The sequence below is a fragment of the Sodiomyces alcalophilus genome (assembly GCF_042370955.1).
Source record: "Sodiomyces alcalophilus JCM 7366 unplaced genomic scaffold ACRALscaffold_10, whole genome shotgun sequence".
Classification (NCBI taxonomy): Eukaryota; Fungi; Ascomycota; class Sordariomycetes; order Glomerellales; family Plectosphaerellaceae; genus Sodiomyces; species Sodiomyces alcalophilus.
In genome coordinates this window covers 308,568-334,509 of record NW_027263541.1, presented here as the reverse complement: position 1 = coordinate 334,509, position 25,942 = coordinate 308,568, and the positions used below count along the sequence as shown (strand labels likewise).

At 57.0% G+C, this 25,942-nt stretch overlaps 9 protein-coding genes across 9 annotated transcripts; 4 read left to right on the top strand and 5 right to left on the bottom strand.

The window, feature by feature from the left end:
* Nucleotides 1-435: 435 nt before the first annotated feature.
* ACRALDRAFT_1095343 (uncharacterized protein) lies at nucleotides 436-6,879 on the top strand (the record flags this gene model as incomplete). The annotated part of the gene is made up of 6 exons (XM_071019772.1): nucleotides 436-511; nucleotides 609-718; nucleotides 800-867; nucleotides 1,647-4,054; nucleotides 4,113-6,149; nucleotides 6,621-6,879. Coding segments are annotated over 6 exons (4,812 nt in total), but the record flags the coding sequence as incomplete, so codon positions are not given.
* A 348-nt stretch (nucleotides 6,880-7,227) lies between these two features.
* Nucleotides 7,228-8,791, bottom strand: ACRALDRAFT_1066124 (glycoside hydrolase family 16 protein; the record flags this gene model as incomplete). The annotated part of the gene is made up of 2 exons (XM_071017284.1): nucleotides 7,228-7,455; nucleotides 7,520-8,791. 2 exons carry the CDS (start codon nucleotides 8,789-8,791, stop codon nucleotides 7,228-7,230), a joined length of 1,500 nt encoding a protein of 499 aa, XP_070871059.1.
* Nucleotides 8,792-10,005: 1,214 nt separating this feature from the next.
* Nucleotides 10,006-10,693, bottom strand: ACRALDRAFT_2114022 (uncharacterized protein; the record flags this gene model as incomplete). The annotated part of the gene is made up of 3 exons (XM_071023659.1): nucleotides 10,006-10,257; nucleotides 10,343-10,499; nucleotides 10,560-10,693. Coding segments are annotated over 3 exons (543 nt in total), but the record flags the coding sequence as incomplete, so codon positions are not given.
* A 1,721-nt stretch (nucleotides 10,694-12,414) lies between these two features.
* Nucleotides 12,415-14,204, bottom strand: ACRALDRAFT_2030270 (uncharacterized protein; the record flags this gene model as incomplete). Its single annotated transcript, XM_071020649.1, has 9 exons — nucleotides 12,415-12,462; nucleotides 12,554-12,680; nucleotides 12,752-13,053; nucleotides 13,122-13,149; nucleotides 13,210-13,352; nucleotides 13,414-13,503; nucleotides 13,578-13,710; nucleotides 13,789-13,876; nucleotides 13,967-14,204. 9 exons carry the CDS (start codon nucleotides 14,202-14,204, stop codon nucleotides 12,415-12,417), a joined length of 1,197 nt encoding a protein of 398 aa, XP_070871057.1.
* Nucleotides 14,205-15,346: 1,142 nt separating this feature from the next.
* Nucleotides 15,347-15,636, top strand: ACRALDRAFT_213513 (uncharacterized protein; the record flags this gene model as incomplete). The annotated part of the gene is made up of 3 exons (XM_071024087.1): nucleotides 15,347-15,426; nucleotides 15,457-15,531; nucleotides 15,558-15,636. The coding sequence occupies 3 exons, from the start codon at nucleotides 15,347-15,349 to the stop codon at nucleotides 15,634-15,636; spliced, it is 234 nt and encodes a 77-aa protein (XP_070871056.1).
* A 135-nt stretch (nucleotides 15,637-15,771) lies between these two features.
* ACRALDRAFT_2023120 (uncharacterized protein) lies at nucleotides 15,772-17,155 on the bottom strand (the record flags this gene model as incomplete). Its single annotated transcript, XM_071020125.1, has 9 exons — nucleotides 15,772-15,822; nucleotides 15,869-15,914; nucleotides 15,977-16,109; nucleotides 16,211-16,244; nucleotides 16,274-16,338; nucleotides 16,425-16,606; nucleotides 16,734-16,872; nucleotides 16,909-17,027; nucleotides 17,061-17,155. The coding sequence occupies 9 exons, from the start codon at nucleotides 17,153-17,155 to the stop codon at nucleotides 15,772-15,774; spliced, it is 864 nt and encodes a 287-aa protein (XP_070871055.1).
* Nucleotides 17,156-18,051: 896 nt separating this feature from the next.
* On the top strand, nucleotides 18,052-19,303 carry ACRALDRAFT_1066121 (uncharacterized protein). The gene has a single exon (XM_071017283.1). The coding sequence runs from the start codon at nucleotides 18,353-18,355 to the stop codon at nucleotides 19,028-19,030; it is 678 nt and encodes a 225-aa protein (XP_070871054.1). The 5' UTR covers nucleotides 18,052-18,352; the 3' UTR covers nucleotides 19,031-19,303.
* Nucleotides 19,304-20,314: 1,011 nt separating this feature from the next.
* On the bottom strand, nucleotides 20,315-22,694 carry ACRALDRAFT_1078139 (uncharacterized protein; the record flags this gene model as incomplete). The annotated part of the gene is made up of 2 exons (XM_071018731.1): nucleotides 22,361-22,694; nucleotides 20,315-22,287 (listed from the first exon to the last, which is right to left on the bottom strand). Exons 1-2 carry the CDS (start codon nucleotides 22,569-22,571, stop codon nucleotides 20,315-20,317), a joined length of 2,184 nt encoding a protein of 727 aa, XP_070871053.1. The 5' UTR covers nucleotides 22,572-22,694.
* A 237-nt stretch (nucleotides 22,695-22,931) lies between these two features.
* ACRALDRAFT_1052968 (uncharacterized protein) lies at nucleotides 22,932-24,443 on the top strand. Its single transcript, XM_071015762.1, has 3 exons — nucleotides 22,932-23,168; nucleotides 23,251-23,369; nucleotides 23,428-24,443. The coding sequence occupies exons 1-3, from the start codon at nucleotides 22,988-22,990 to the stop codon at nucleotides 24,274-24,276; spliced, it is 1,149 nt and encodes a 382-aa protein (XP_070871052.1). The 5' UTR covers nucleotides 22,932-22,987; the 3' UTR covers nucleotides 24,277-24,443.
* The last annotated feature ends 1,499 nt before the right edge of the window (nucleotides 24,444-25,942 follow it).

The following is a 25,942-nucleotide window of genomic DNA, read 5'->3' as shown; positions in this document are numbered from 1 at the left end:
ATACAAATAACCCAGTCCTACTTTAAAAGACTAGGGGAAAGTTACATCAAAGTAGTCAGTGTCTGTTTACGAGGCATATGCTTATTGTGCAGCTCTACAACGTATATAAGCCATAGGTATATAATTTTCTATGATTCGTATGTCGAAGGGTTGTGGTGTTGAAGATGGAAAACGCGTTAGTCACGTCTTGAAACCCACCATGCCTGAAAAGCTTTAGTAGAGTGGGTCGTACCTGCATCCATGGCGTTTGGTGTGTATAGTTACCTCTCGTGTTTGTTCTATCATCTGCTCAAGGCGAAGAAGGACATACCATTGCTCTCTCCAGAGGTATATGTACATCTATCTTCTGGAGGACGTTTGACAAGCAGAAAGGAAAGCGGTCAATGCTCTAATTAGGGCGTCCCTTCTCTTTCTGTTCCCCTTCAATCCATAGGAAGGCGTGTCCCTGGAGCCTCCTTCCCGACATTGACGCTAGCACAAGCCCAGGGCAGACAGCTCATGCAAATTACTCGTGACCAGTCTAAACCTTCATACTGACTCTTTGCAAAGTAGGTACTGTATTTTTGAATAATTACCTTGGGTACTGCATAAACTATGCGTCTTCTCAGCATCGTCCATCATCACCATCCCCTTCATCTCCCTTGCACCTTTCCCCCTCCGCTTCCCCCTTCAACCTCCCCCCGATTTTTATCTCTGCATTTCCTCGTCTCTTTTTAATGTAATGCAACCATTTCCCTCTTCTTCCACAATTAATGCTCTCACATCCCCTCTCTTTTGCTTGCCCCATATCTCGGCACAGCCCTTGCATACAAACCCACCCCATCGACATCCACCAGAGCAATCTTTCTCGAACGGCGCCCCCCTTTTGTTAGCTTCGAATCGTTTGCCAACGGTAAGACAAGTGCGACGCCACACCGTACCAGTTAGTGCAGGCCGGGAGCACGCCAGGAATAACTGAACCTCACCTCATTTCCTCGTGTCCACAGCCCATTGCCCATTGCTCTGGGCACTGGCGCAAATGAAATGAGGCGAAACCAATTGTCTTCGTCTTCCACCGTCCCGTCGTCCTCGTCTTCGTCGTCAATCGGGAACCGGGAATCGACCCGGGACAAGTCGGCGAAGCAAACATGCCCAGGAACACGTCGAAGCACTGGCCCAGGCCCAGGCACAGGCACGGGCACAAGCACAAGCACAGGCACCACCTCCACTACTGCCACAAACCCCAGTGGTGCCAACACCGCCGCCAATCATCAACGTCGTCGACGTGGGCCTAATCTTAACATCGACACGTATTCTTCCCATCCAAGAGATCACATCAGCCCTCTCACCTCCCCGGACAATAGAACCACCGCACCGACCGGCAATCCCAAGAGACCACAACCACAACGCCCACCGCTACCTCCACTACCATCCCACCTTGGTGCTGCCGTTTCTGCCTCTTCTGCTTCGCCGTCCTCCTTGTCTCATTCGACCGCCAAGTCCACCACCCGGGGCCCCAGCTTGCCCGCTTCCTCTGCGTCCACCGCCCGTCATGCCTACGATCGTTTCCTAGAAACCCCTACGCCTGTCGAGCCGGACATGTCCGACAAGGAAAATCATCACGACTATCCCGCCTCCGACGAGTCACACGGCTCTTCCCCTCCCAGCAGGCACTCGCACGACCTGTCCCTGCCCCCAAGACAGGTTACACGCGATTCGCTCATGGCTGATATGCTTCTGTCCCTCGACCAATTTTCTTCCATACAAGCCATCACCACTACCGGCCCGTCCCAGTACGACCCTTTCACTTTTCACCATCAACATCTCCCACCATCCCCCTCGGCCAATCCGTCCTTCGACTTTGACGCCCCGGATCATCCTCTTTCCCTAGCCATTGCCTCGCGCGACCGAGACCGACCTGGAGGCCACTCCCACTCCCACAACTACAGCTCCGACCTCGACATCACCGTACCCGACGACTCGAGCCGCTACTCCAGCCAGCCGTCGCGTGGCCGCCGCAGCAACAGCAGCTCCAACATCCTCCCATCCGGCCGCGCCCGCATCAATAGCTTACGCGACGCCTCCCACCGGTCTTCTCCCGGCTCGCCTCACCGCCCTCTACATTCGCGTGGCGGCAGAGGCAGCAAGGGCAGCAGCAGCGTCAACAGTATCGACGCTGCCGGCTACTACCCCCACGTCCCGACCACTCAGCATTGGGTCCACGACTTGGGTAACCGCTCTTCGAGTTTCGATTACGGCCACCGTCCTGCCACCACCCTACCCTTGCCTCAGCAACACCACCACCAGACAACACGTCCCGCTTCTCACTGGCCCGCCGATTACTCCGACACCTTCCTCGCCACCGACGACTACGACGACGCCGCTCCCACCCCGACCGTCCCAGCCGGCCCCCGCCGTATCCCTGCTCTCTCGACATCGGCGTCGAACCCTTCGTTTGCCCGCCCGCTCCCGTCCGAGAGCCCCATTTCTCGACCTCCCACCGCGCCTGATCGCAAACGCTCCCCACGCTCCACACGGAGCATGTCCATGGGCCGCAAAAGCGACGCCAAATACCACAAGAACATGGCCCACGACCCCATGCCCCAGAAGATCCCGGCCTCGGCGTTTGCAGACATGGAATCGGCCCCGGCACCCCACGTCGGCTATGGGAAGACCAAGGAACCCGTCTACCCTGTCGTCGTGCCCTTGCCTTCAACACAGCCCGCCGCGACGCAAACAAAGGACAATAAGCCTGGCTTTTTTAGGAGAGTCTTCGGCTCCTCCCGGAACACCGTCGCAAATAACCCCGTATCCCCACGCCCCCTGCCGACTGCCGGCCCTACTGACGGCCGTCCGGCCAATGCTGCCGTTGCCAACCAGCCCAAATCACAAACCGCACCGCCCTCGCGTGATCACTCCACGTCCCATTCGCACCATGGCGTCCTGCAGAAGAAGCCGTCGTCGTTTTTCAGGAGGAGGAAGAAATCCGTCGTCGACGAACAGCCACCTGTTCCCACCACACCGTTGGCCGCCAGCGACAGACCGCCCGTTCCTCCCATCGAGTCTCGCTTTCAACTGCTGGCCGACGAGGACGTGCTGGCCGACGAGCAACCCATGCCGAGCCCGGTGAGCAGCCTGAGAAAGGTTATGAACCCTTACCTCAAAAGCAGTCCGGTGGCCCCAGCGGGAGACCCGCACCCGTTCCAGACCTCCGTCGAGAACGCCACCGACTCGCCACCGGAACCGGTCGAGGTACACGAATCCGAACCTCACGAGTACAAGCGCTCCTTCTCTCCCGATTACGAGCCAAGCCCCAATGCTCGTATCCGCAAAGTCAAACCCGAGCCCGCTCCTGATGGGGCCGACGCCGAAGATGACGACCACGTCAATCGCCAAACCCAGCACGGAGTAACCGACTCGGAGTCGGAAACCGAACCTGAACACGAATCCAAGCTCCTCGCCGAAACCCCTACACGCCGTCCTCCCGGCGTGCCTCGAGCCACGGGGAACAGGAGCGACTCGTTCCTCAATCTCGATGGGTCCGACGACAACGAAGGCGATTCCGACTGGGCGAACAGGGTCATGCCGAGAAGGGGTCAGAACCCGGCCGGGACCACAGATCCGAACACGAACAGGCGGTCGACGCTTGTCCTGCCCATCGAGGGCGCCCAGTCGGAAGAAATGAACATGCCCACCGTCCATGTCGAGGACAGCGCCGCGTCACCGCCGAATACATCGGCCAAGGGGACGCCGTTGGACGAACCCGATTTCATTTTGGGCGACCCTACCGACGACGACCGTCAGAAGGCCGAGAAGATCTTCCACGGGAACGAGGAGTACATACAAAGGGAAAAGGCCGCCGCCTGGATGGGCGAGGAGGGTCCCGTTCGCCAACGGACCCTCCGTGCCTACATGGACCTGTACGATTTCGCCAACAGGAGCATCGTGCAGGGTCTCCGTCAGGTCTGCGAACGCCTCGTCTTCCGCGCCGAGACCCAGCAGGTGGACCGCATTCTCGTCGCCTTTTCCAAACGCTGGTGCGAATGCAACCCCAACCACGGTTTCAAGGCTACCGGTACGTTACTCTCCCTCTGCTGCTTGATCGGACTTCCTTGTTAACGCGAAGGTGACAGACGTCGTACATACCATATGTTACTCCATCATGCTCCTCAACACCGACTTGCATGTAGCCGATATCGACCAAAAGATGACGCGGAGCCAGTTTGTCAAGAACACCATGGCCACCATTCTCCAAGCCGCGACCGAGGCCGCCCCCAATGCCTTCAGGCGTCCTAGTACCCTGGCCGAGAAGACCGACCATCTGGCAACCGACAATCTTCGGGCTTCGACCGAGGAGCGACCCAACCGATTCTCCTTCAGGCCCGCCCCGAAACGTGATGCGAGCACCGACGAACCCGAGGCAGAAGACGAAACAGGCAGCTGCGGTCCCCTCGTCAAGGTCCCCTTTGACGGGACGCTTCGCGCGTGGGAGGCGCAGGTGGAGGTGGTCCTCAAGGACATCTATGCCTCTATTCGAGACGAGCGGCTACCACTGTTCGGCGCGACACCCGAACCCCCGCGGGGGCCCCCTGGTGGCGGCCTGTCGGTCATGGGCATGCTGAAGCGATCCCCGAGCGTGCTCAGCAAGGCGGCGTCGGAAAGCCAGACGTCCCTCCGCGGCCGCATCGCCGAATCCACCCGAAGCGGCACAGGACGCTTTTCTTCCAAGAGCAGGTCTAGGCCTCGCCTGGCCAACCCGGGTTTCTCCTCGTCGCGGACGAGCTTCGACGACGGTAATTCCCTCTGGAGTCCGGCGTCTTCGGCGACGTGGAGTCGGTACTCGCTCGGTCGCACGCAGACGTCCATGTCGGTAGACTCCTTTGGCGGCAGCGCCCTCGGCGGCGGATTCCAGCAGTCCATCGGATTCGCCAATGCCCTCAGCCAGGCCATCACGCGCGACGACGCAAGCAGCCACGGAATCGGACTCGGCCCGGCACCGTCGGTGATGAGCGACGAGGCCAAGGCGACGCTGCTTGACGACGAGTCGCTCGAGCTGGCTGGCCCGCCGTGGGTGAAGGAGGGCATGGTCACGCACAAGCACCATCTCGACGGCGTCGACAAGAGGGCCAAGGACAGGAACTGGAACGAGGTTTTCGCCGTGGTGCAAAAGGGCCAGATGAGCCTCTTCTCCTTCTCGCCCAACAAGTCGCTCGGTCGCAAGAGCCGGGCGGCACGCAACGCCGCCAAGGCCAACCCCGCGGCAGTGGTGGGCGGCGGCAACTGGCAGGAAAACGCGACCAACTTGGCCACTTTTACGCTGCGGCAGACGCTGGCGTCGGCCCTGCCGTCGCCCGGCTACTCCCGCAGTCGGCCGTACGTGTGGGCGCTCAGCCTACCGACGGGCGCGGTCCATCTGTTCCAGGTCGGCACGCCCGAGATCAGCAAGGAGTTTGTGACGACGGCCAACTACTGGAGCGCTCGGCTGAGCACGCACCCGCTAGTGGGTGGCATCAGCAATATCGAGTACGGGTGGAGCGATTCCATCGTCAACAACGCCCTCGTGGCGGCCATCAACGAGCCCCCCGGTAACCAGCCCCCGAGTGCCCGGTCGTCCCGGCGCGGCAGCATTGCGACGGGGCACCACCACCGGAACAGCAGCAGCAACAACAACATCATCAACATTAATAACAGCGGTGCGGGCACGGTCCAGGGGCGCAGCAGCATGCAGTCCAGCAGCCGTAGCCTGCGGTCGGCGTCGTTCGACTACGGCTTCAGCTCGTCATCCTACACGAACCGCGGCGGGAAGCTGCCGGGCGACCGGATTCACATCTCGGAGTGGACGCCGCCGGCGCAGAGCATGCGGCCGTCCAAGGCGACGGAGGGGGAGCAGTTGCAATCGCTCCTGGCGTACGTCAAGGGCATCGAGGACGAGCTGCTGACGCACAACAGGCTGCGGAGCCCGATGCTGCTGGCGTTCACGCCGCGCAGCCACAACGCCACCAAGGCCATGGCCAACTGGGAGCGCAAGAGCGCCTACCTCCTCCGGGAGAGCGTCAAGTTCCGGACGTACGTCGACTGCCTGCAGCAGGCCGAGGCGCGGCGGGGCGAGATTTACGCCGAGCGAGAGCTTGCGCAGCGGGCGGCGCGGGGGGAGCTGAGCGACGATGATAGTGATGCGAGCGAGGATGTCGAGGGGGATGGTGACGTGACCCTGAAGCCTTGATTGACGTCGCCCACCATTTTGTCCTTGGGCTGAATTGTATGGGATTCCTGGACTCGTCCCTCTCATACCGCACACCTACCGAACACCATGTCGGGTGTGCAAGGGCTTATTACGACACATTATGCTGTATGATTTGGGTCCATCACTCGAAGGCGCGGGTGGACGATGGAGTTTTCACTCTCCATTCCACATTGGTTTCTTTGTCTTTCTTTTCTTTCCTTTCTTTATTCGTTCTTTGTTCCTCTTTTATTCTGTTATTCCATATGCCAAGACGACAAAAGGCAAAAAGCATAATGGCCGCGTTGGGATTCGGCGGGAGTACGCTCAAGCATAAGACGTAATACATAGATGAGCGACAAGAGATGGATGGTATTTTTTGGATAGGTTTCTTGGAGTGGCATACTGCTTGTTTCGCAAGTAGAGCAGAGGGGTGCATTGATGGGCTCATGGGTCCATTGCGGTATGATACCCAGTGGGACAGATGAGAAGGAAGCAATTTCGTTTGCCTCGATATTCCCCTTGTTCAGATAGCGAGCGGGTTTGGTAGGCTGCTTGAGAGGTTAAGCAGATCAGGCAGAGTGTGGTATTTAGGTGGTCAGGTTGGATATGAACAAATAGTAAATAATGGCCAGTGGGCTTGCGAACAGCTCTTTTGACATTCCGGACTGAGAGACGACGCATGCTTGCAGTGATCATTCACCGTCGCAAACTTATAAATGTAGGCGGTCAGGTCAGGGGATGTGTTAGTCGTAGAAGGGTCACGTCTCTAGCTACACGGCAAGCAGATTGACGGCAGGTAATTTGATAGAATAAAAAGGGGCTCATAAATATGTCACCTCGTAAATGCGTACATGTATTCATAAGAAATGTCCATATATTGTCAATAGGCGACGGTAACGTATATCTGTCGTATGTTCCCTAACATCAAACCATTCACATTGAGTTCCTAGCATAGATCCTGACAAGTTCTGACAAGATGCTTATGTTCCATCCGATGGGACCCTGAAATTGTGGATTTCGAAAATCTACCACAGGAAGGCGAGGAGGGTGGCGCCGAGAGCGAGGAGGCTCATCTGGACGCGGGGGGCGGCGGCCTCCTCGAAGTGGTCGTCGTCGTGGTCACCGCCGGCCTCGCCGGTGGGGAGGGGCTGGTCGGGGATGGGAGCGGTGGGGGCGCCGGTGGGCCAGATGCCGGTGCCGTTGGAGGGGACGGCGAGGGAGGGGAAGGCGGGGCGGATGGTGGAGGTGATGTCCTGTTTGTTGTTAGAAGGGTGGTGGAAGGGGGTGATGAAGGGGTTGTGGGTATGGGGGACTCACGTCTTGGTGGTGGCAGTTCAGGTTGACGCAGGGGGAGGCGGGGGTGTCGTCCTGGTCCTCGGTCTCGTCACCAGTTTCGTCATCGCCGGTCTCGTCGTCAGTCTCGTCGTCACCAGCCTCATCGTCGCCAGCCTCATCGTCCTCGGGAGTCGAGGTAACGGAAGGGAGAGCAGACTCGATGGAGGAGCTGAGGGACGGGATAGACGAGCTGAGAGACGGGGCGGAAGAGCTGGCAGGGTCGGTGGGAGTGGCAGCGGCAGACGAGAAGACGGAAGAGGTCTCGGTTCCGTTGTCAGTGTCGTCAGTGTCATCCTCGACGTCCTCATCGTCTTCGTCCTCGATGACATTCCCCTTGTCAGTCTCATCAGCAATGTCATCCTCCTCCTCCTCCTCCTCCTCCTCCTCCTCCTCCTCAGCGTCGCCGGTGATGACCTTGATGGACTCCCAGTCGGACTCGTACTTGGTGTACTCGTACGCAACGGCGTTCTTAGTACCAGCGCTGTAGTCGACGACGCGGATGGCGCGGTAGTAGGCATCAAAGGGGGCCTGGCCCCACTGGACGCGGCCGCCGGCCCAGTCGATGAGGCCCTGCGAGTTGCCCTTGCCGCCGACCCAGGTGCCGAGCTTGACCTGCATCGGGGTCTGGGGGAATCCCGGCTCGTGGGAGGCGATGGTGCGGATGACGCGGCCGTCGACCTGGAAGACGAGGGCGTCGGGGGTCCAGTCGAGGACGTAGGTGTGGAAGTTTGTCATGGGGTTGGGGGAGACGGCGTGGTAGCGGCCGTTGGTGTAGTCCTCGACGCCGAGGCGGAAGACGTTTGTCTGGACGTTGACCTGGTCGGCGCCGACAAACTCCCAGTCGACCTCGTCGAGGGCGTCGGACTGGAGGACGACGCTGGAGACGATGCCGCGGCCCGGGGCGGCGCGGACCTCGAGCTCGACGCGGCCGAAGAGGAGGTAGTTCTTGGAGGTCAGGGTCGGGGCGTGGCTCTCGTCGGAGATGGAGAGGCGGAGGCCGGTGGCCGGGTCGAAGCCGACCTGGCTCTGGTCGCCGTAGAGGATGCCGCCGTCGACGTGGAAGAAGGCCTGGAGGTCGGCGATGGAGGTGGCGGCGGTAAAGTCGAACGAGGCCTCGCCGCCAAAGGCCGGGTTCTGGGGGCAGTCGTCGCCCTTGACGGGGTTGCAGAAGGAGAAGGTCTGGGCGGTGGTCAGGGGGGCCAAGGAGGCGGCGGCCAGGGCGAGGACCGCCTTGAGGGAGTAAGTGGGAGCCATTTCTTTTGTCTTTTGTCTTTTCGTTTTATTTCTTTTGCAGGTCAAAAATTAGGTCGAATTAGTTGAAAGATTGTAACGAAGAGCAAGATGCTCTTCTGCTTGAGTGAGTGACTTGGGCCGGTAAAGCGAAAGGACGTCCAACAAAGCTGGACAAGTGGTTTGAGGATTCGACGATAACTCCGACTAAGGAAGAGGAGAACAAGAGGAAAGGAAAGGGAGAAGAGAAGAGTAAGAGAGGCATTTTCTATTAATACAACGTACTATGGCAGGTAAATGCGCAAACTACCAACAGCACATATCGTATTGCCACCTATCACAAACAAAGGGGGTTAGCGGAAGAAACCGTAAGGATGCATCGCGTTGACTAGGAGGGGAGGGGGGGATGTCGTTTGGGGTGGTCGGTGACTGAACATGGCAGATGTATGGTGACCGTTGGCGCTAAGTCTAGGTTGTAGGGCTTGTCGGGATACTGTCATATCTCTATCGTTAGGCGTTAGTATAGGCGTTGTAGGACCTAACGAGTGACTAGATACAGCGTGCTTACAGTAAGGTACAGGGGGGACAAGGTGCTTACCACGTACAAGTCCCGAAACCAAGTCCGCGACGTTAGGTACAAGGTACGGTACGTTGTATTGTATGCAGGGGCCACCGGCGGCACAGCCGGTACCTGCATTGGCCATTGGCCCCATGTTTTACGGCGTCACTGATTGGTCCCATGACAAAGCGGCACAGCTCGGGCGTCTTGGCTTTCGAGGCGAGGGTCAATGTACCTGTACCTAGGGAAATTGCTTATCCAAGCGAGGAGCACGCTAGTCTGAATATGGTTATATCCCCTTCCATCCCACACGTGGGAGCATCCTGGACCAATAGGAAGACGGCCATCCACCAGTATCGTGACTTTTTGGATACAACGTACTGTACTTGTACGTTGGTTACACCTACCTGAATTACATACAGGAGACTGGGTCAATGCGGTTGGTTGCGCCTGCCTGTCATGTTTGTGCCCCTCCCCTCTCTACAACGTACTTCGGGCCTTATGCCCGATTCTCCGAGTTTCTCCTTCCACTTTGATTGACCGAGCAGGAGCACGACTCGTCAATATTGGGATGCATGGGAAATCAAGAAATACTGACAAACTTTGCTCTTCAAACTACGGCCTAACCCTCGGTGTCCTAAACGGAAAACAAAAAGGGCAATTCCCCGACTGACTGCCCTCAGCACGTGTTGAGCATGCTGTTCAACGCAGTCTTCTCGGCGCTCGTGATCCGCAGCCCGTACGCACTCTTGACCCGGATCCAGCTGCGCGCATATGTGCAGCGGAAAGCCGACCGAGGCGGCGCCCACTGGTCCGGGCTCCTGTCGCCCTTGGACCGGTTGGAGGTGGCCGAGACGGCCCACAGCTGCGGGATCGACAGGTCGTTGGCGAACGCCTCTCGTCGCGAGGCCGACCAAGACGACGCACCCGACTAGTCGTGTTCTCACGTCAGTCTTGTCCGTTCGGCATCATGTGCTGGGGAAAGGAAAAACGAAAAAAAAAAAAAAAAAACGTACAATCCAAGCATTGGCCAGAGGCACCATGTGGTCAATGTCGACCGACGACGACGACGTCACCGTCTGCCCGTCATACTGGCTATACCACGAGCCAGACGTCGGCTGGCACGCGTTGTTCACGTTGACGCCCGTTCCGTCACGTCGCAGCACCATTTCCCTGCGGTTCCTCGTGTTAGTCCGAGTCGTGCCAGGCGCCTTGACCATGACCATGACCTACCGAGCGTCGCAGTTGCCCTGCACGTTGATCCAGTGCCGGAACAAGTCACGGCTGTACCCGCTCATCGAGCCCGGCGACCCCACCGTCAGAGCGTTGAGTTGACTACGCGCCGTAGACACCGACGGGATGCCCGGCTACACGTGCGGAGGGACAGCAGTCAGCGACACGGTACATTGTTCCGCGCCATCTCCAAACACCGGGAGATGGAGGAGCAGCACACGGAGACACCTACAGGAGCGGCCAGAGCATAACCCTTGGCCAGGGGCGCCGCCTCGGCTGCCCGGGGCTTGACAATGGCCTCAATCGCCAGGCTGTGGTCCGTACGGGCCGCCAGATCGAACTCATCCTCCGTGGGGATCGGCGACGCAAAGACGCTGGCCGCTCCAATGAGGAACGTCAGCGCGCTTGACAACTTCATGGCGACGGTTGAACTCGAAGGCCGGTTGCAGTATGGTACTCGACTTGGAACGGGGAGTCCTGATGCGATGGGAAGATACAGAAACGAGGCGATGCAGTTTGAACTTTTGAAACGGGAGTGAAAGACGGAGGATCATCCACCCTTTTTAAATCCCTTCCTACCACCCGAGGTCTCCAACTCGGCGTGGGCGAAGGATGACCTGCCACCACCACAGATCCCTCATGTCGGCGAACTGCGACCATGCCATAAAAAGCCCCATGCCTACTGGGCTTGCTTGAACGGGGGGCCCGTGGGGTTGGGGGCTCTGCCCCTCCTCTCCTCTGCTGTCGATGTTCATGTGTTGCAACGGTTCCCAGCAGATGCGCGAGCCATCTTGCCGTCTAGCGTCGAAGTCGTAGAAGTCTTCTCCCGCGTCTTGGTTCCTTTCGGGCCACTCAGGACTCGTCTCGTTCCCACGCCCTGACATCCCGCACGCCTTGTAAAGCCCGCGTAACGATGCAGAAGCAGGCTCGCCCAGAGTCTCACAAATACTTGAATAAGCTGCTAGGAGACTTGATTTACACCATCCGCGCATCCTCATTGGCGGCATCCCCGGGATCCGCGACGTTATGCGGAGTCCCTCCGAGACTGACGGTGTGCACGAAACCCCCAGGCACGTGCTTCCCGAAGCGGCAGGACCCCACGTTGAGTGATTCAGATTCAGCCAGTCAGAACACATCACCGGGGCACGTTATCTTATCGGTGCCGATCGGTGCCCGGTATATCGGCGCCAAGCGCGTCGGCCGATGCGGGTGACACTCTGGGTCCCGGGAGCTGCCGTATTGGGAGCCAAATACCGGCTACTGGAGTGCCGACTTTGTCGTGCTATTCGTGCAGTGGCTGCCAAGTTGGGTGGGTAGAGATTTGAGGGGAAAGCATACATTAGCTTCACAGAGCCAAGGAGGAAAGCAAGTGAAAGCTGCCACTGAGGTCGCATCATGATGGTCGAGAGGCCATCTTGCGCCATTACCGGGATGAGGGGATGAGGCTCTGGATGGAAAGCTGTCAGGGTTGAGGCGGTCTGCTACGTCCATCTTGGCTGTGATGCGATAGGACTAACAGGGTATACATTGAGAAAGCCTTGCTTCTCGAACGAGGCACTGGGCACATGGGGTTCGCCGATCATCTGAGTGGTTGAATCACAGGTGCAGACTTTAGTCTAGAGGGCCTAGCGGTGTGCGGGAGGCTGGGTGCACGTGTGGGAGCTTTGGAGATGAGGCATGTCTTCGTCCCTGAAGATATATAATCAGACCTCCCGCATGCAACTTCCCCTTTTGATCTTTACACTTATGACATGGAACGTTCAACACGAGACGAGCACATGGTACAGGACAGGACGAGGAAACATTCAACAATGCCTTTGATTGATCGGTATCATACACACCCCCTTGTTCCCACCTAGCAGGTCACACGGTGGACGTTCTGCTCCAGGCTCTTGACATTCAACTGCAGCAAACGTCAGCAAACGCAATCCAAGGGGAGTATTCCAAAGAGTGGCACGGGAAGGGCCAAGGGGTAACCCTGCGTTGAGACTCACCAAGTTAGGGTTAAGGTCCTCCAGAGACGAAATGCCGAGGTTCCACCCATCCTGGATAATCTCGTTCTTCAGGAGACGGATGGCCCTCCTGACGCCCTCGTATCCGTACACGTTGGCATACATGAACCTGTAGTGACAGACACCGTCAGCATAAGACGACAAATGACGTGTGGGAAAAGGACGGGGAAAAAAACGTACGGCCTTCCGAGGCCAACAGCCCTGACACCCAGCGCAAGCAGCTTGAGGACGTCGGAACCGGTGCGGACGCCGCTGTCGGCGAGGACGGGGACCTGCTGGAAGATGTGCGGGGCGTTGCGGTAAATCTCGTAGGCAATCTCGATGGGCGAGGGGGAGAACTCGAGCTGCCGGCCGCCGTGGTTGGAGAGGTAGATGCCGTCGACGCCGCGGTCCAGGGCCTCCTTGGCGTCCTCGACGGTCTGGATGCCCTTGAGGATGATGGGGAGGTCGGTGCGCGCGCGGATCTCGTCGTACACGTCCCACTGGTTTGGTTAGCCGGGGTTGGACCCTGGGGCGTGTCAGAAGGGGGGGGGGGGGGGGGTTCACTCACGGTATGGGGACGGGTGCTGGCGGCGGGACTATATGATTTGTGGTTAGCCAAAGGATGGACGTGTGGTGCGGCGAAGAGGAATACACACTAGTCGACGCCCGAGTGGCGCGCACCGCGGACGCGAACGGAGGAGCCTGGCGTGTCGACGGTCAGGACGATGGCCTTGGCGCCCGTGTCCACGGCCCTCTGGATGTTGGTCCAGGTAATGTCAAGGTCGTCGACGGTGTAGATCTATTCGCGTGGTGAGCTGGCTGAACGTCTAGACGGGTCTGTCCGCTCAGCTCCATCCTACCTGCTGGAAGATGACCTGACGGCCGTTGCTGGTGTCGTTGCGCTTGACGGCATCGAGCTCTTCGATGGTCTTGGTGGCGTAGAGCGCGGCCTGGACGACGTTAGTCTCTCAATTCTGCCAGGACAGTAACAAAATGGTCGTGTATTGGAGCATGCGGAACTCACGGTGTACAGAATGTCCTCGTCACCGCTGGCCTCCATAAAGTTCAGCTCGGCCCGTTCGGGGTCGCTGTGGCCGGCGTTGCCGGCAGGGGCAATGAAGAAGGGGGCGCTAAAGTTGTGCCCGAACAACTCAATGCTGTTGTACGTATCGAGACGATCTCTAGTCAGTCCCGGGAGCTTGGTCTACGCTACTTGTCCCCCGCGGCGTACGTACCCAATGTTGTTCTCCAAGTCGGTAACATCGCGCATGAAACGAGGGCGGAGGGGGACCTTCTTCCAGATGTCCAAGTTGTTGCGGTAGCCTGGGGGGAGGTCAGTACGTGTCGTGATAGGGCGCTTGTGAGGTCTTTATTGCGCCTATGTGTAGATATTTACACGCAGAGTGAACTCACCCCACTCCTGGCCAGCCGCGAGGCGGTAAAAAGCCCACGACTCCTCCGGCAGGACCTGCTTGGCGGCAAACTCAAAGTCCGGCAGGGCGCGGATGTCCTGGAGGTCCGGGAGCTTGCCCTCGGTCCACTCGGCCGTTTTGGTGAGGTAGTCGGTGAAGCCCGTGTCGGCCACATCGAGGAAGGGCCGGGCGGCGAGGGAGGCCCCGATGAAGGGGGAGACGGCAACGAGGAAGCGCATCGTGTGGTCGGCGGTGGCTGAACTCGATGGTTGGACGTGGACAGCTCTCCGGGTCGGCCTTCTGGACGCTTGAGGCTCAGCTGGGATGGACAGTGAGTGGCTTTTATATAGTCGACGTGATGCAGCTCCACGATTCCCATCATTCCTCTTGGGTTCGATTGCCGGATTCCCAATTTCCCTGTCCCGCCATGGCACATGGACATACTTCGTATGGTCCTGATGCCGACTTTCCTCCGCTCTTGCTTCCGCTCTTCACCCTCCCTAACCAGGAATAGTTCAAGTGCTCAGTCCATACTCTATCTTCCCTTCCCGGCTCCATGCTACAGATGACAGGATAAAGTGGGATTCGGTGGGCCAGAGTCCAGTAGGAGCAAGGGGCCTCCTCGCCGACACTGGGGAATAATCTCGGACAATCACGACAATCCATCGAGGGTGGGCGATGCGCGTGGTAAATGCTTATCGATATCTTGGTGAGCTTGGTGAGGGTAACGTCGGAGGGTCCAATTCGGCCGATAGCGTCTTGGTATAGAGTTGGGGCTCCCGGCACTTTGCTTCTTTCGGTCTTCGGAGCTGGCTGCCCTTCAATCGCATCGAAATCAGACAGGGAGAACCAGACGCCAAGGGGAAAAGTCCCTACCATGCCCTTGTCTGTGAGGACGATGTAACGACGTATGAGGCGCACGTCACTTAGTAATGCGCAATAACCGGGCATTCGGTCCCATAGTTCCGTCACGACGTCGCGTGGACCCAATTACCAGGGCCTGTGATTTCGTTTCCCCGGATTCTGCAACGGTCGCATTTGGCAATTGAGTCCCTATTCTCCGTAGGCCATGGTACTACCATGAAAGGAAGACAGGTGGCGTAGTTGATTGCCGAAAACTGCCTATAATGCGGGGGAGTGAGAGATGATTTATATCAGAGGCACCAGACATTAGGCATGACTGCTAGATGATGAGAAGGGCTGAGCTCCAGCAGGGAATGAATGGCGGTAGCAGGTTGGCTCGGGACCAAAATCGCGATCAAAGTTGATGGGAAAGGGAGAGTGGATGGACCCAGCATTCCAGTCGAGGAATGGTCCTTGCGTTGTACGATCCCAGCTGGACGTTCTCATGTGTACTTATATTCGAATAAAGGTCGCTGGAATGCTGAGCCTGGCCGTGGTTCCAGGATGCCAGACTTTGGAAGAGTCGGCCGCAGAGGGACAAGGGCGCGATGAGTTGAAGTGCGCGCTGGCCTGAATGGGGATTTCAAGTTGGATGGAGACAGAGACGGAAGAACATATCATCCGAGAGCCGGAGATACAGTATACAGTGTCGACAAATACACAGTGCATACTGTATGTCCACCATGGAGCCCACCAAAGCGGGCCAAGCTACTCCTTAACAGTGTCTGGCCGGACGGCTCGCGCGGAACAAACCAAACGGCGGTCTAAGCCGGATCTCGGCTAAAGGGGACGAAGATAAAGAGCTGGTGGTTGCCGCTACCTCGGGCCCTATCCGAGAGATAGGGACCAGAATTTCGAAGAGTAGCTCTTGAGAGGACATACACTTTATACTTTCCTTTTATTTCAAGATCTTGCCTTTTCGGTTTCGACTCCATAATTCAATTCATTCCATGTCTTCCGGGCGTAAACGTGGATGAAATGGACGATAAAGGTTGCTCACGTGCTTGCATTGAGGGCACTGGGAGCTGAGGGCCACTATGTGGGAACTGAGGACCATCATAACCCACTGTTTAAGCGCTCATACACATACGTTGTATATTTCCATGACGCTGTGATATTAGCAGTGCATCGATGACGCTCAAGTGATGGTGTAAAGTGGCTCGGGTGTGCGTGGGTCGAATTGGAGTCAGGTCTGTGGCGATCTGGTCCTCTGGATATGACGGTTGGATTCAGTTGATGTCCTGTATCAGTCGTGTCTTGGTGCCACTACTATTATCTGCTCCTTTATTCCTCCCCTTGGATAGTCATGAATCCGGGCTGGGCAGGCATCTTATACAAGAACCCATGAACATGGGAACCATCAGTTCAAGCAAGACCTTGTCGCATCAGAGCCCACCAGGGTCACGATGCAAATGCCGGCCGGAGCGCTGCCGGCGACCCGGGGAGCAGTAGACGGGCTTGTGCGACCATCTCAGAGCCCAGTCCTTAACTGACGGGATCGTGGGGCTAAATCGTAAACTATTATGGCGTCCGATCGATCGATCATCCCATGTCACATCCCACGATGCCGTCTTGGTCCTTGACCCCAGCTTCTTCAGTGTCTGTCTTCAGCGTTGCCTTGGGTGCGATGGCTTGAAGAATTTCTGGAAAATGGAGATTTTCTTGATTATTATTATTATTGTTACTATTATTATTTCCAAAACAGAAAAGAAGAAAATGGATTGCGTATTCCGTATGCCTACAAAATCCAGCACGTCATTTTGACAATTACACGGAATTTCCCTTTTAAAATACGACGTACAACGAAAGAATTCGAGGCGAATAAACAGGGAAGAAAAAAGAAGGAAAATCGAAAAGGTCTAGACTTTTCGACCGTGACCCGAATAACTGGATCGCTGTCTCGGCCCCTTTTTAACTCCTCGGATGGCGGCGAATAAACGGCCTGGATCGGACCCGGTCTCAACGCCGTCTTGACTCCGGCCTCTCTAGTGTCGTCCCGTCTGCCTCAGCCCCCTGGTTCCTGAACGATCCGATGGATACCGACAAACAAATGATTGGGGCGATTATAGTTGCCCCTGAGCTTCAGGAACAAGACTCCCATGTGGTTACGTGGCCGATAATGTACCTTGACCATTCCCATTGCGGCTCTGCCGTTGCCGCTGCATTCCGTTTCCGGCACTTTTAGTACCAACGTCCCCGATGCCCCGGCCGGCCGGCGCCCCACGCCATCAAAGCCTTCTTTTCCGTCTTTCATCCTCCCTTTTACCGTGTCACCACTAAATGTCATAATCTGTCCTACCACCCCGCCCTGCCGATCCTTTCCCACCGATAAGGGCCCACGGGCAATGAATGTAGCCAACGAGAATCAACAAGTCCCTCTCGCATTTGGTGTCGCCTGGCACCCGGGTTTTTTTTTTTTTTTTTTTTTTTTTTTTTTTTTTTTTTTCTTCCTTTGTCCTTGTCGTCCCCCCCACCTCTTTGCCCCTCTCTCCACCAACTTTCCAGTCAACGGCCACTGTTCGTCTGAAAAGATTGGGAAGCGAAAAGTTCCTGGATACGGGACATGGACCATGTGGACTCTGGATCGCTCTTCCGGTCGGTGCCTGGAGCTAAGTCCGGCATAGCACACGTTGACCCCTGGACCACCGTTGAAGAGAAGCTTGTCTTACTCAGCCCTGTACCTTTTCCCCTGTCGTCAACATGTCGACCTGCAACTAATGAATCGTACACCATTCGGATATTTCCTGTTGGTGATATTCGGGCCCTGCGGTCGGACGGTCCCACGGTTCGACCCATTTTCTTTCTCTTCCACTAATCCATCCCACCACTGTACACATCCCATCCAATGCATCCACTGTATCCATTTCTTTGACCCATTCCCTCTCCCTTCGTTCCCCTATTTTCCATCGTGTACATTGTACGTGTAGACAGTGTCAGCCTTTGTGATGGAGTTCTAGACCGAACCAACGTGGATCCCCTCCGCCAGTCCACGTACACCACACACTACTCCTTCGATAGATGCCGGAGTGGCGGCCGGGGATCAAGTTCCTGAACTCTGGGAGAAACGAATCTTCACATGGCCTTCCAGACTATCAAAGTCTGTGTATCCAGGGGCTCACATTCAGATATAAAACCAACCCCCAAACCCCCCTTTCCTCCATCTCATTCTTTTCCCTCATCACAGTCTCAACCATCTATTACTTACCTTCCTTTTCAAAACCTCCTTAAGCTTTGACAGCTTGGATCGATCATTCCCTCGGGTTTCAGTCGAGCACCCAACTTGCCGTTGCTACTCGAGTATCGTCCACTCCTTTCTTTCTCTCTTGAGACCAAAGAAATCTCTCCGCCGAGCGTTGAGACCACTGCACCTTCACTTGCTACCAGCGAGCACCACCGGTACAGACATACCAAACACCACACCTACCCGTCCACTACCACAGTGACACCACCACAGCCAACCACATCCACTCTCTCCACCATCAAAATGTTCACCACCGTCGCCACCATCCTCGCCGCCTCGGCCACCGTCGTCTCGGCCGCCGCCGTCCCCATCAACAACACCCCGCGCGGCCTCTCGGGCTCCGCCAGCGTGACCCCCCACGTCCAGTACTCCTCCTCCATCGGCGTGCTGGGCTGCAAGATCAACACCGACCGCGTGGCCTACTGGCCCGGCTCGGTCAACTGCGACGACATCTGCGTCAAGGTCTCGCACGGCGGCCGCAGCCTGCACCTCCTCCGCGTCGACTCGTCCGCCGGTGCCTACGACATCTCCTACGACGCCTGGAACTACCTCGCCCACGGCACCTCGGCCCGCGACGACCCCCAGATGGGCGGCGGCGTCCCCATGGACTACCGCTACGTCGACCCCTCCGAGTGCGCCGACCTGCTCGACGAGGGCGGCAAGCTGCCCCTCTCCGCCGCCAACAGCATGAACTACGTCGCCTCGTGCCTCGACAACGGCTCCTGGGCCGGCAAGAACCACGTCCTCTACAACATTGCCAACCCCACCTGCACCATCGGCCACAACGAGAAGTGCTCCCTCGACCTGGCCGTCAGCAACCAGCCCGACTGCCCCAGCGGCCTCGGCACCGGTGGCGTCCTCAAGGGCAACCAGGTGAAGAACATTGAATACGGAACCGGCGAGGTCACCGTCGCTCTGTGAGCGGGGGTTTCTTTTGTTGACCTCGTCGGGGGGGGAGGATATGAGCTGTGGCGAACCTGGCTGGATTCTTTTCCTTTGTTCGCCTCTTTCTCTTCTTTACTCTCTTTTTATCACGATTTACGAAAACTTGGAACAAACACACCATAGATGACTACGAAATTGGGAATGGATATTGGGATGATATAGATTAGGCTGGGCTAGGGAAAATGGCCTCGGTCTTGTCACCCCTTGATAGGGGTGAATAGAAACAATAAAAAGATCAACACATATACGATATGCTCCGTGCTGCTACATCAATCCGTCCTACGTTGTTTATTGTTTAAACGTTGTCCATCTTCTAGACTGAAGCCTTTACTGTGTATTCATCTGTTCCCAAGGACCCAGTTGCCTTCCACGTCTCCCAATACTACCATGTGCTGTTCCTTTGACGAAGCCAGCAGTCCCAGATCTCGTCGTGATACTGCCGGAAAGGTTTCAAGAAACGCGCCTTTCCGCCATGCATTCTCTTTCCGGGCGGAAAACGCAACGTGGCCTACCGTGAGGCCGACATGTGGAATGTCTTAGGCGCTGGGGAGATAAAAATGCACAGAAATAGAAACTGTCTCGCTCTTCTTCCTGCGGGCGCCCTGCATCTGGGCTCGGGAACCCCGGCTTCCAGCGTCGGATGTGCGGGGGGTAACACAGCCATTTGTTGTCTTTTGTTTCCGTCCGCTTGGCTTGATGTCGTCGCTCGTGGGTGCCATTACGATTTGTGGGATTCGTGCAGCTACGGCTGGCATATGGAACCATGTCCTACATGTAAGCAGCCACGTTGTATGAACCGTGAACTAGGCTTCCGGCCGAGTCACGTCGGAATAGAGATTTCGCTCCGTTGACTGTGGATGTCCTTTTCCAGAGCAGCTTACCGTGCAGTTTTCTCTGCAGCCAGAACGCTGTGCCGAGCCACTCTGCTGGCAGATGAAGTTCAGGGCCGGACATCTAGACCGTTCACCACATACGGCACAATCAAGCTGACCAACTGGCGGAGACTGAAGAGTATATTCAGCAGTATATCACCTGCGACAGCAACTAAACCAAGCCGAGGCAGGGAAAAGAAAAAAAAATGCAGATGACCGAATGCCTCAAGCCTCATAGAAGCGAAGCAACCATCCTTTTCATGCACCCCAAAACGCCGGCTATGCAATCCTCACCCCTCCCGACTCCCATGGATGCAAAATCCCGTCCCTTGTTCCCAAGAAACGCAAAAACACAAACCCTAGCCTGTCGGCTAGGCCAGACGGTTGACTAAATGGTCCCCACAAGACCCTCATACGCCCTCTCGACAGTCCGGCTCCCCATGCCGGGAATAGTCCTGAGATCAGCCAAGGACCGGATAGGCGGCCAATCCTCCTCGCCCATCCGGGAGAGGTGGTCGACCAGGTCCCGCGCCTTCTTGCTCCCAACGCCATGCAAACCCTGGATGCGTGTCAAGTCGCACGAATTCACGATGTCGAGCAGCTCCTGAGATCGGGGGCTGAGTGGCCCCTCGTTTTCAGACGCAGGAGCAGCAGCAGCAGCAGCCGCAGTCTTGGCCCGCTTCGACGACTTGTGCCTCCGCGCCTTGGGCTTCTCGGCGGCGTCGTCCACGTAGCTTTCGTCGCCTTCGACGTCGGCTTCCGCCTCGTCATACCCCTCGTCGTCGGCCACGACCTTGCGGTGCCGTTTCTTCCGCGCCTTTTCGGGCTTGGGCTCTGCGGCCTCGGCAGCGGTCATGCCGTGCGAGGAAGGGAGACCCAGGCGCACGCGCAGCTTCTCAATCTTGCTCAGCAGCTTCGCCTGGCCGGGGAAGTAAGGCAGCGCAAGCTCGTACATCTCCAAGGCGCCGGCGTCGTCGCCACGTTCCTTGGCCTGGCGCGCCGACAGGAGGAATCGCAGGCCGTCCGACCGCGTGTCTTCCCTGCGCTCGTCCTGTTCGATCCGTCTCTCCAGAGCCTCCAGGCGCTTCTGGACTGCCTCGTTGAGGTCGGGATGAGCAGGTGCTGGCGCTGGAGCCTGGGGTGCCTGGTTGGACCGCATGGCGAGGACCTCGTTGACCTTCTTCTCCACCATGGCATCGAGCTGTTCGGCCGAGATGGATAACTTGGACTGTGTCGTTGGGCCGGGACGAGCCAGCCCCGACTTGGACGGCCGCAGGGCAGCGGATTGACCGGAATCGGACGGCCGCTTGCGCAGCTGCGATGAGTTGGGAGCCGGTCTCAAGGACTGAGCGACGGGTTTCGATACGCGGTCGGCATACACACTAAATGCCTTGGCCGGTTTGCTGGCATCGCTCGCCGTCGCCTTGGAAGCCGCAACGCCGCTGTGTACATTGTGGGCGTTGTGAGCGTTCGAGAGAGGCCGCAGGGGCTGGCGCGCCCTGTTCAACCCATTGTTAAAGGCTGTGCGAGGGACCTGCTTGAAGACGACCTCGTTCTCAATTTCCCGCACTTCGATCCGCTTGGCTCGGGAGCTGACGTTCAGGCTGCTCAGCGTATCGAGATGATAGCTCCGCAGCGACGCCAGGTTCAGGATCATGATGGTGATGCCGTTGTTCTGACCGAGACTCAAGATCCGCGTCATCTTTGATTCCCTGTAGGGAATGCGCTTGTCGCCACGGGAAATGGCATCGACGCACTGGGACAGGACGAAGAGGCTCTTGTTGATGGCCGCCGACTCAACAAGGCGTTCCTTTGCATTATCCGTCCTCCTGTTGTCTTCCGACCCGGCCAAGTCAATGGCCGACGCGGTGGATATTTTGACCCGGTCGCCTGTCGTCTGTGTGACTTTGATCTGCAACACGCTGTGACTCCTGCTGCTGTGGGCATTCAGCTTGGTGGCCGCGGTGGCCCGGTTCTTCTCGGCGTGGAGGTAAAGCCCTTCCAATTCCTTCAGATTGTCGCATGTCCGCTCCGACAGGCCAACCACTATGGTCTTCCCATCCTTTTCTCGCAGTGGGAGGCCCGCAGGGAGGCGTTTCTCGGGAGGTTCAAGTAGATCGAACACCTTATCATTGTAAATCTCGTAGTATGATATCGAGACGTCAACAGTCGTCTGGCCGTCCGAGTCCTTCATGATCTTCTTGGCTCGTCGATAAATGTTGCTCAACAATCGGGGGATAACGCCTCGATCGGCGAGCTTCAAGCCACCCCTCATGGTATGTGTCTTTCCGGTGCCAGTGACGCCGTAAGCAAAGATGGTGACATCGATGCCTTGGAAGAGGGCCTTGACATGGGGGCCAACTATGATGGGGAGGGAAGATGGTTAGCCAGAACCATCATCGTTGCACGCCATTGATTTGGTTGTCTGTCCTACCCTCTGCCGTGAAGAGCTGCTCTTGTGTTGTTGACGGGTCGTAGACGCTGTTGAACGCAAAGGAAAACTCTTCAGACTCGTTCTTTGGGTTTGGAATTTTCACCAACGTCGGCGGCTTCCCGTCGTCTGTGCTAGCAGCCGTGACAATGGTGTCTCTCTCCAGCTCCTTAGGAAGGAGAGGACGGATTCTTGCGACCACACGGACAGACATGGCAGGCCGGGCATTACCAATTGGTTCCACGAGGAGAAGAGGGGGTCTGGACAATGGAAGAGCAGCCCTTAGCAGCAAGAAGTGATGATGGATGCGTTTGAATGCAAATGTTCGCGCGTGAACGTAGCTCAAAGAGCTGGAAGAAGCTTGGACCAAAAGTCAACAACCAAAAAGGAAAAGGAGCGCACGGAACTAAACGCGGAATGTTTCCCTAGCAACCAATTCTTCACCTCGGCTTACATAACTTCCATGCATTCATAGCTTACATAATATATTCTGACTAAGGGTGTCACGTGCTCCAGCTGTCGGTCTTTCGTCATCCACTTTCGGCCGCACGGATAGCAAAACCTCCCAGAGAAGACCTTCGTAGGAAGAGTCTTAGGGAAGCGCCGCCTCATAGCTCCCCAATCGTCACCATGAGAGGCCAATTACCTCTGACCCGAGCGGCTAGGGTCTCATGGGCTTTCTCCCGTCCATCCTACGTCTGCCGACAATGTAGGGCCATTCAGATCAGCTCTGTCCCAACAACACCAGCCCCTCAGGTCGGCGGGGACGCCTTTGGAATCGGCTCGACGGGATCGACTCGGGATGTCGCCGGTGAGTTCCCAGTACTTCGAGGAACTCAATGAATCTGCCTGAAAACGTACAGAGAGTCAGGTTCCATTAACACCACCGGTAGATGCGCGCTTCGAAGTCCTCGGATCCCCCCAATCCCTCCTCTCCGTCACGCTGTCGCCATCCCAACAGCTCTACACCCGGCGGGGAACACTAGCTGCCGTCACGGGCAAGGCTGAGAATGTGAGTGACTGGCGTCCTCGGTAACGCGACTTGCAAAGGCTCACTTGCCATCCTCCAGGCCCGATCGACCCTGTCCATTCTCTCCCCGTTTACCCGAGCCTTCCTAGGCGTCCCTTTCCTGTACCAGAGAATATCCTCCTCAACCCCCATGACGGCCCTTATTGCAACCAAGTCTCCCACCACGACTTTCTCCATCCTCCACCTCGACGGCACCACCGACTACATGGTAACCCAGCGGAACGCCCTGCTCGCCTGGACCGGCCACACCCTCACCCCGACCCCTCGCATCAACACGGGTCTATCCCTGTCGCACTGGGGCAACACCCTCCTGACGGGCCGCGGCCTCGTAGCCCTGTCGTCCCCCGGCCAAATCTACGAGCTGACCCTGAGCCATGGCGAAGAGTTCATCGCCCACCCGTCCCACGTCGTGGCCTACTCCATCTCCCGAAACCCGCCGCTCCCGTTCCGGTTCAAGTCGGCGTCCCTCCTCCGCTTCCAGATCCCCAGCATCGCCCCGCTGTTCCCCGAAACCAAGTTCTTCAACGCCATGCGCGATACCGACACCTACAAAACCGTCACGCGGCTGCTCTTCCGCCTGAGGACCGCCCTCCGTCGCACCATCTGGGGCGATCGCCTGTTCCTCCAGTTCCGCGGCCCCGCGACCCTCTTCATGTCCAGCAGGGGCGTGCGCGTTGCCGACGTCTTGTCCAATAGCGAGGTGAACGAGATCGCCGACGTGCAGGCGGGCGTGGTGCCCAAGGCGGTGGAATTGGCTGCGAAGCCCCTGGAGCCCGAGACGCCGGCGACTTCGGAACAAGACCCGTCCGCCATCCATGTGGCTACTGTGACCAGGGACGGGAAGGTTACCTTTGAGGATTCCAAGGACCTAAAGGAGTTTGTGAGGTGACATGGCACAATCTTCGTGCGGCCCAAATTTCAGGGAAGACTCTCGGATCGAGCAATGTTGAGAGACCATGTACTTTTACTTTGTAGTGTAAGAACCGACAAAAGCATTTACTTGACGAGTAGACAAACAACACCGTCAGCATCGGCTGGACAGGCAAACGAACTAGTATAATTATGTTGGCTGGTGGGCAGCTGCGTGAAGGCGAATTTTGCCGTCACCTCATCCTCACCGAGCTCTTCTCTCGAGGCATTTGTCACGAATCGAAAGTCTGGCGCAATATTGGATTCCGAAGTGGAAGCACAGACTCAACTATAGTTGCAACGGCCAGGATGCGGAATTCTGTGCCGTAAAGTTGCTGCTCTTCACTCTCAGAGCCGTCGAGCGAAGTCGAGGCAACTCGTATTCAAGCATCGTCGACGGCATCCTCTCCGTCCGCCCTGAAGACAGGCTAGGTTGTTACAATGCCATTCCAGTTCTTGTCTTCCTGAGCACGTTCCCCCAACTGATTGGTACCCTAGATATGCGGTAGTTGTGTTGTTTTCTGGCTGGATGTTTTCCATTTTAACTTATTTAACCGCTTACACCTTCCTGGCGCATGCGGTGTAAGGAGCAGAGGAAGAGGATATGTTGTTACAGATCATGACTTTTCACCTACATATCCCCATCGGCTACCCGTCGCTGTCTTATTGTTCATGATGCTGATATCCACCAAGCGCGTGAGTAATCCCATCCTCGGACTGATCACATTAAGCGTAGGCTCATAGCAGCATATAGACTTGCTAACCTTTGCGCACCTGCAGAGTTGCGACAAATCCACACCCAGATGGCTGGGTTCATGGCACGCAAAAAGTATCCAAAGAACGCCGAGTCAGCTTCATCTATAGACATCACGAGTTCAACGACGACCCGAAAGCTTAGTCAAGAGTGATTAAATTGTGTATACACCCCAAGCATAGCTTCTTAACAGCGTCCCCTGTGCCTGTGTCCAAGGCGTACTACGAAACAGCATCGAAAGCAACAAAGTAAAAGAGAAGAGAGAAAGAATGGCGGGGACGCTGCCAAACCAGAATACCTGGGGAGACTTGATCTAATCGTGTCCTCCCCCGTTCAACTGGGAAGGGAGAAACATCCGCGGATGCTTCGGTCCAAATCCCAGTCATGGAACGTATCCATCCAACAACCCGGCGACATCTCAGGCGCGCCCGATGGCTCACCATGGGAACGCCCCCCACCCCAAGGACCATGCGAAGCACCAAGCCGTCTGGTCTTCCATGGCCCCCTCGTCCCGTGTCAGACGAGCAAACCCTTCCTGGTATATCGTCCGGTCCATGTCCCGTCATCCTATCGAGCCCTCATCTGCTCAGCATCCCTTCATCCCAGTCGTCCGCCCTTGGCAAAGTAAAAAAAAGTGTCCGCAGTGTTTCCCTCCAGGTATATCCGCACACGGGCCTGACTCCCAAATCCGTGGGTCCCCGTGGCAGACGAGTATAACGGTGGTTGTGTCTCAGTATAAGAAAGAAAGAAATAGATATAAAAAAGAGAGAATTTCAAAGCGCCTATTCTGTCGCTCTCATGCCATTGCCTGCCTCATCCCTACAGGATCAACAAGTGTACAAAAGCCTGTATCCCATAAATTTATGTGTTGTGTGCGCGTGGCGGGCCATTT

Excerpts from the sequence above, each read along its gene's own strand:
- ACRALDRAFT_1066121 (XM_071017283.1), top strand. The coding sequence starts at position 18,353 with ATGTTCACCACCGTCGCCACCATCCTCGCCGCCTCGGCCACCGTCGTC.
- ACRALDRAFT_1052968 (XM_071015762.1), top strand. The coding sequence starts at position 22,988 with ATGAGAGGCCAATTACCTCTGACCCGAGCGGCTAGGGTCTCATGGGCT. Across the intron at positions 23,169-23,250 it reads ATCGACTCGGGATGTCGCCG|ATGCGCGCTTCGAAGTCCTC; the intron begins GTGAGTTCCCAG and ends CACCACCGGTAG. Across the intron at positions 23,370-23,427 it reads TCACGGGCAAGGCTGAGAAT|GCCCGATCGACCCTGTCCAT; the intron begins GTGAGTGACTGG and ends GCCATCCTCCAG.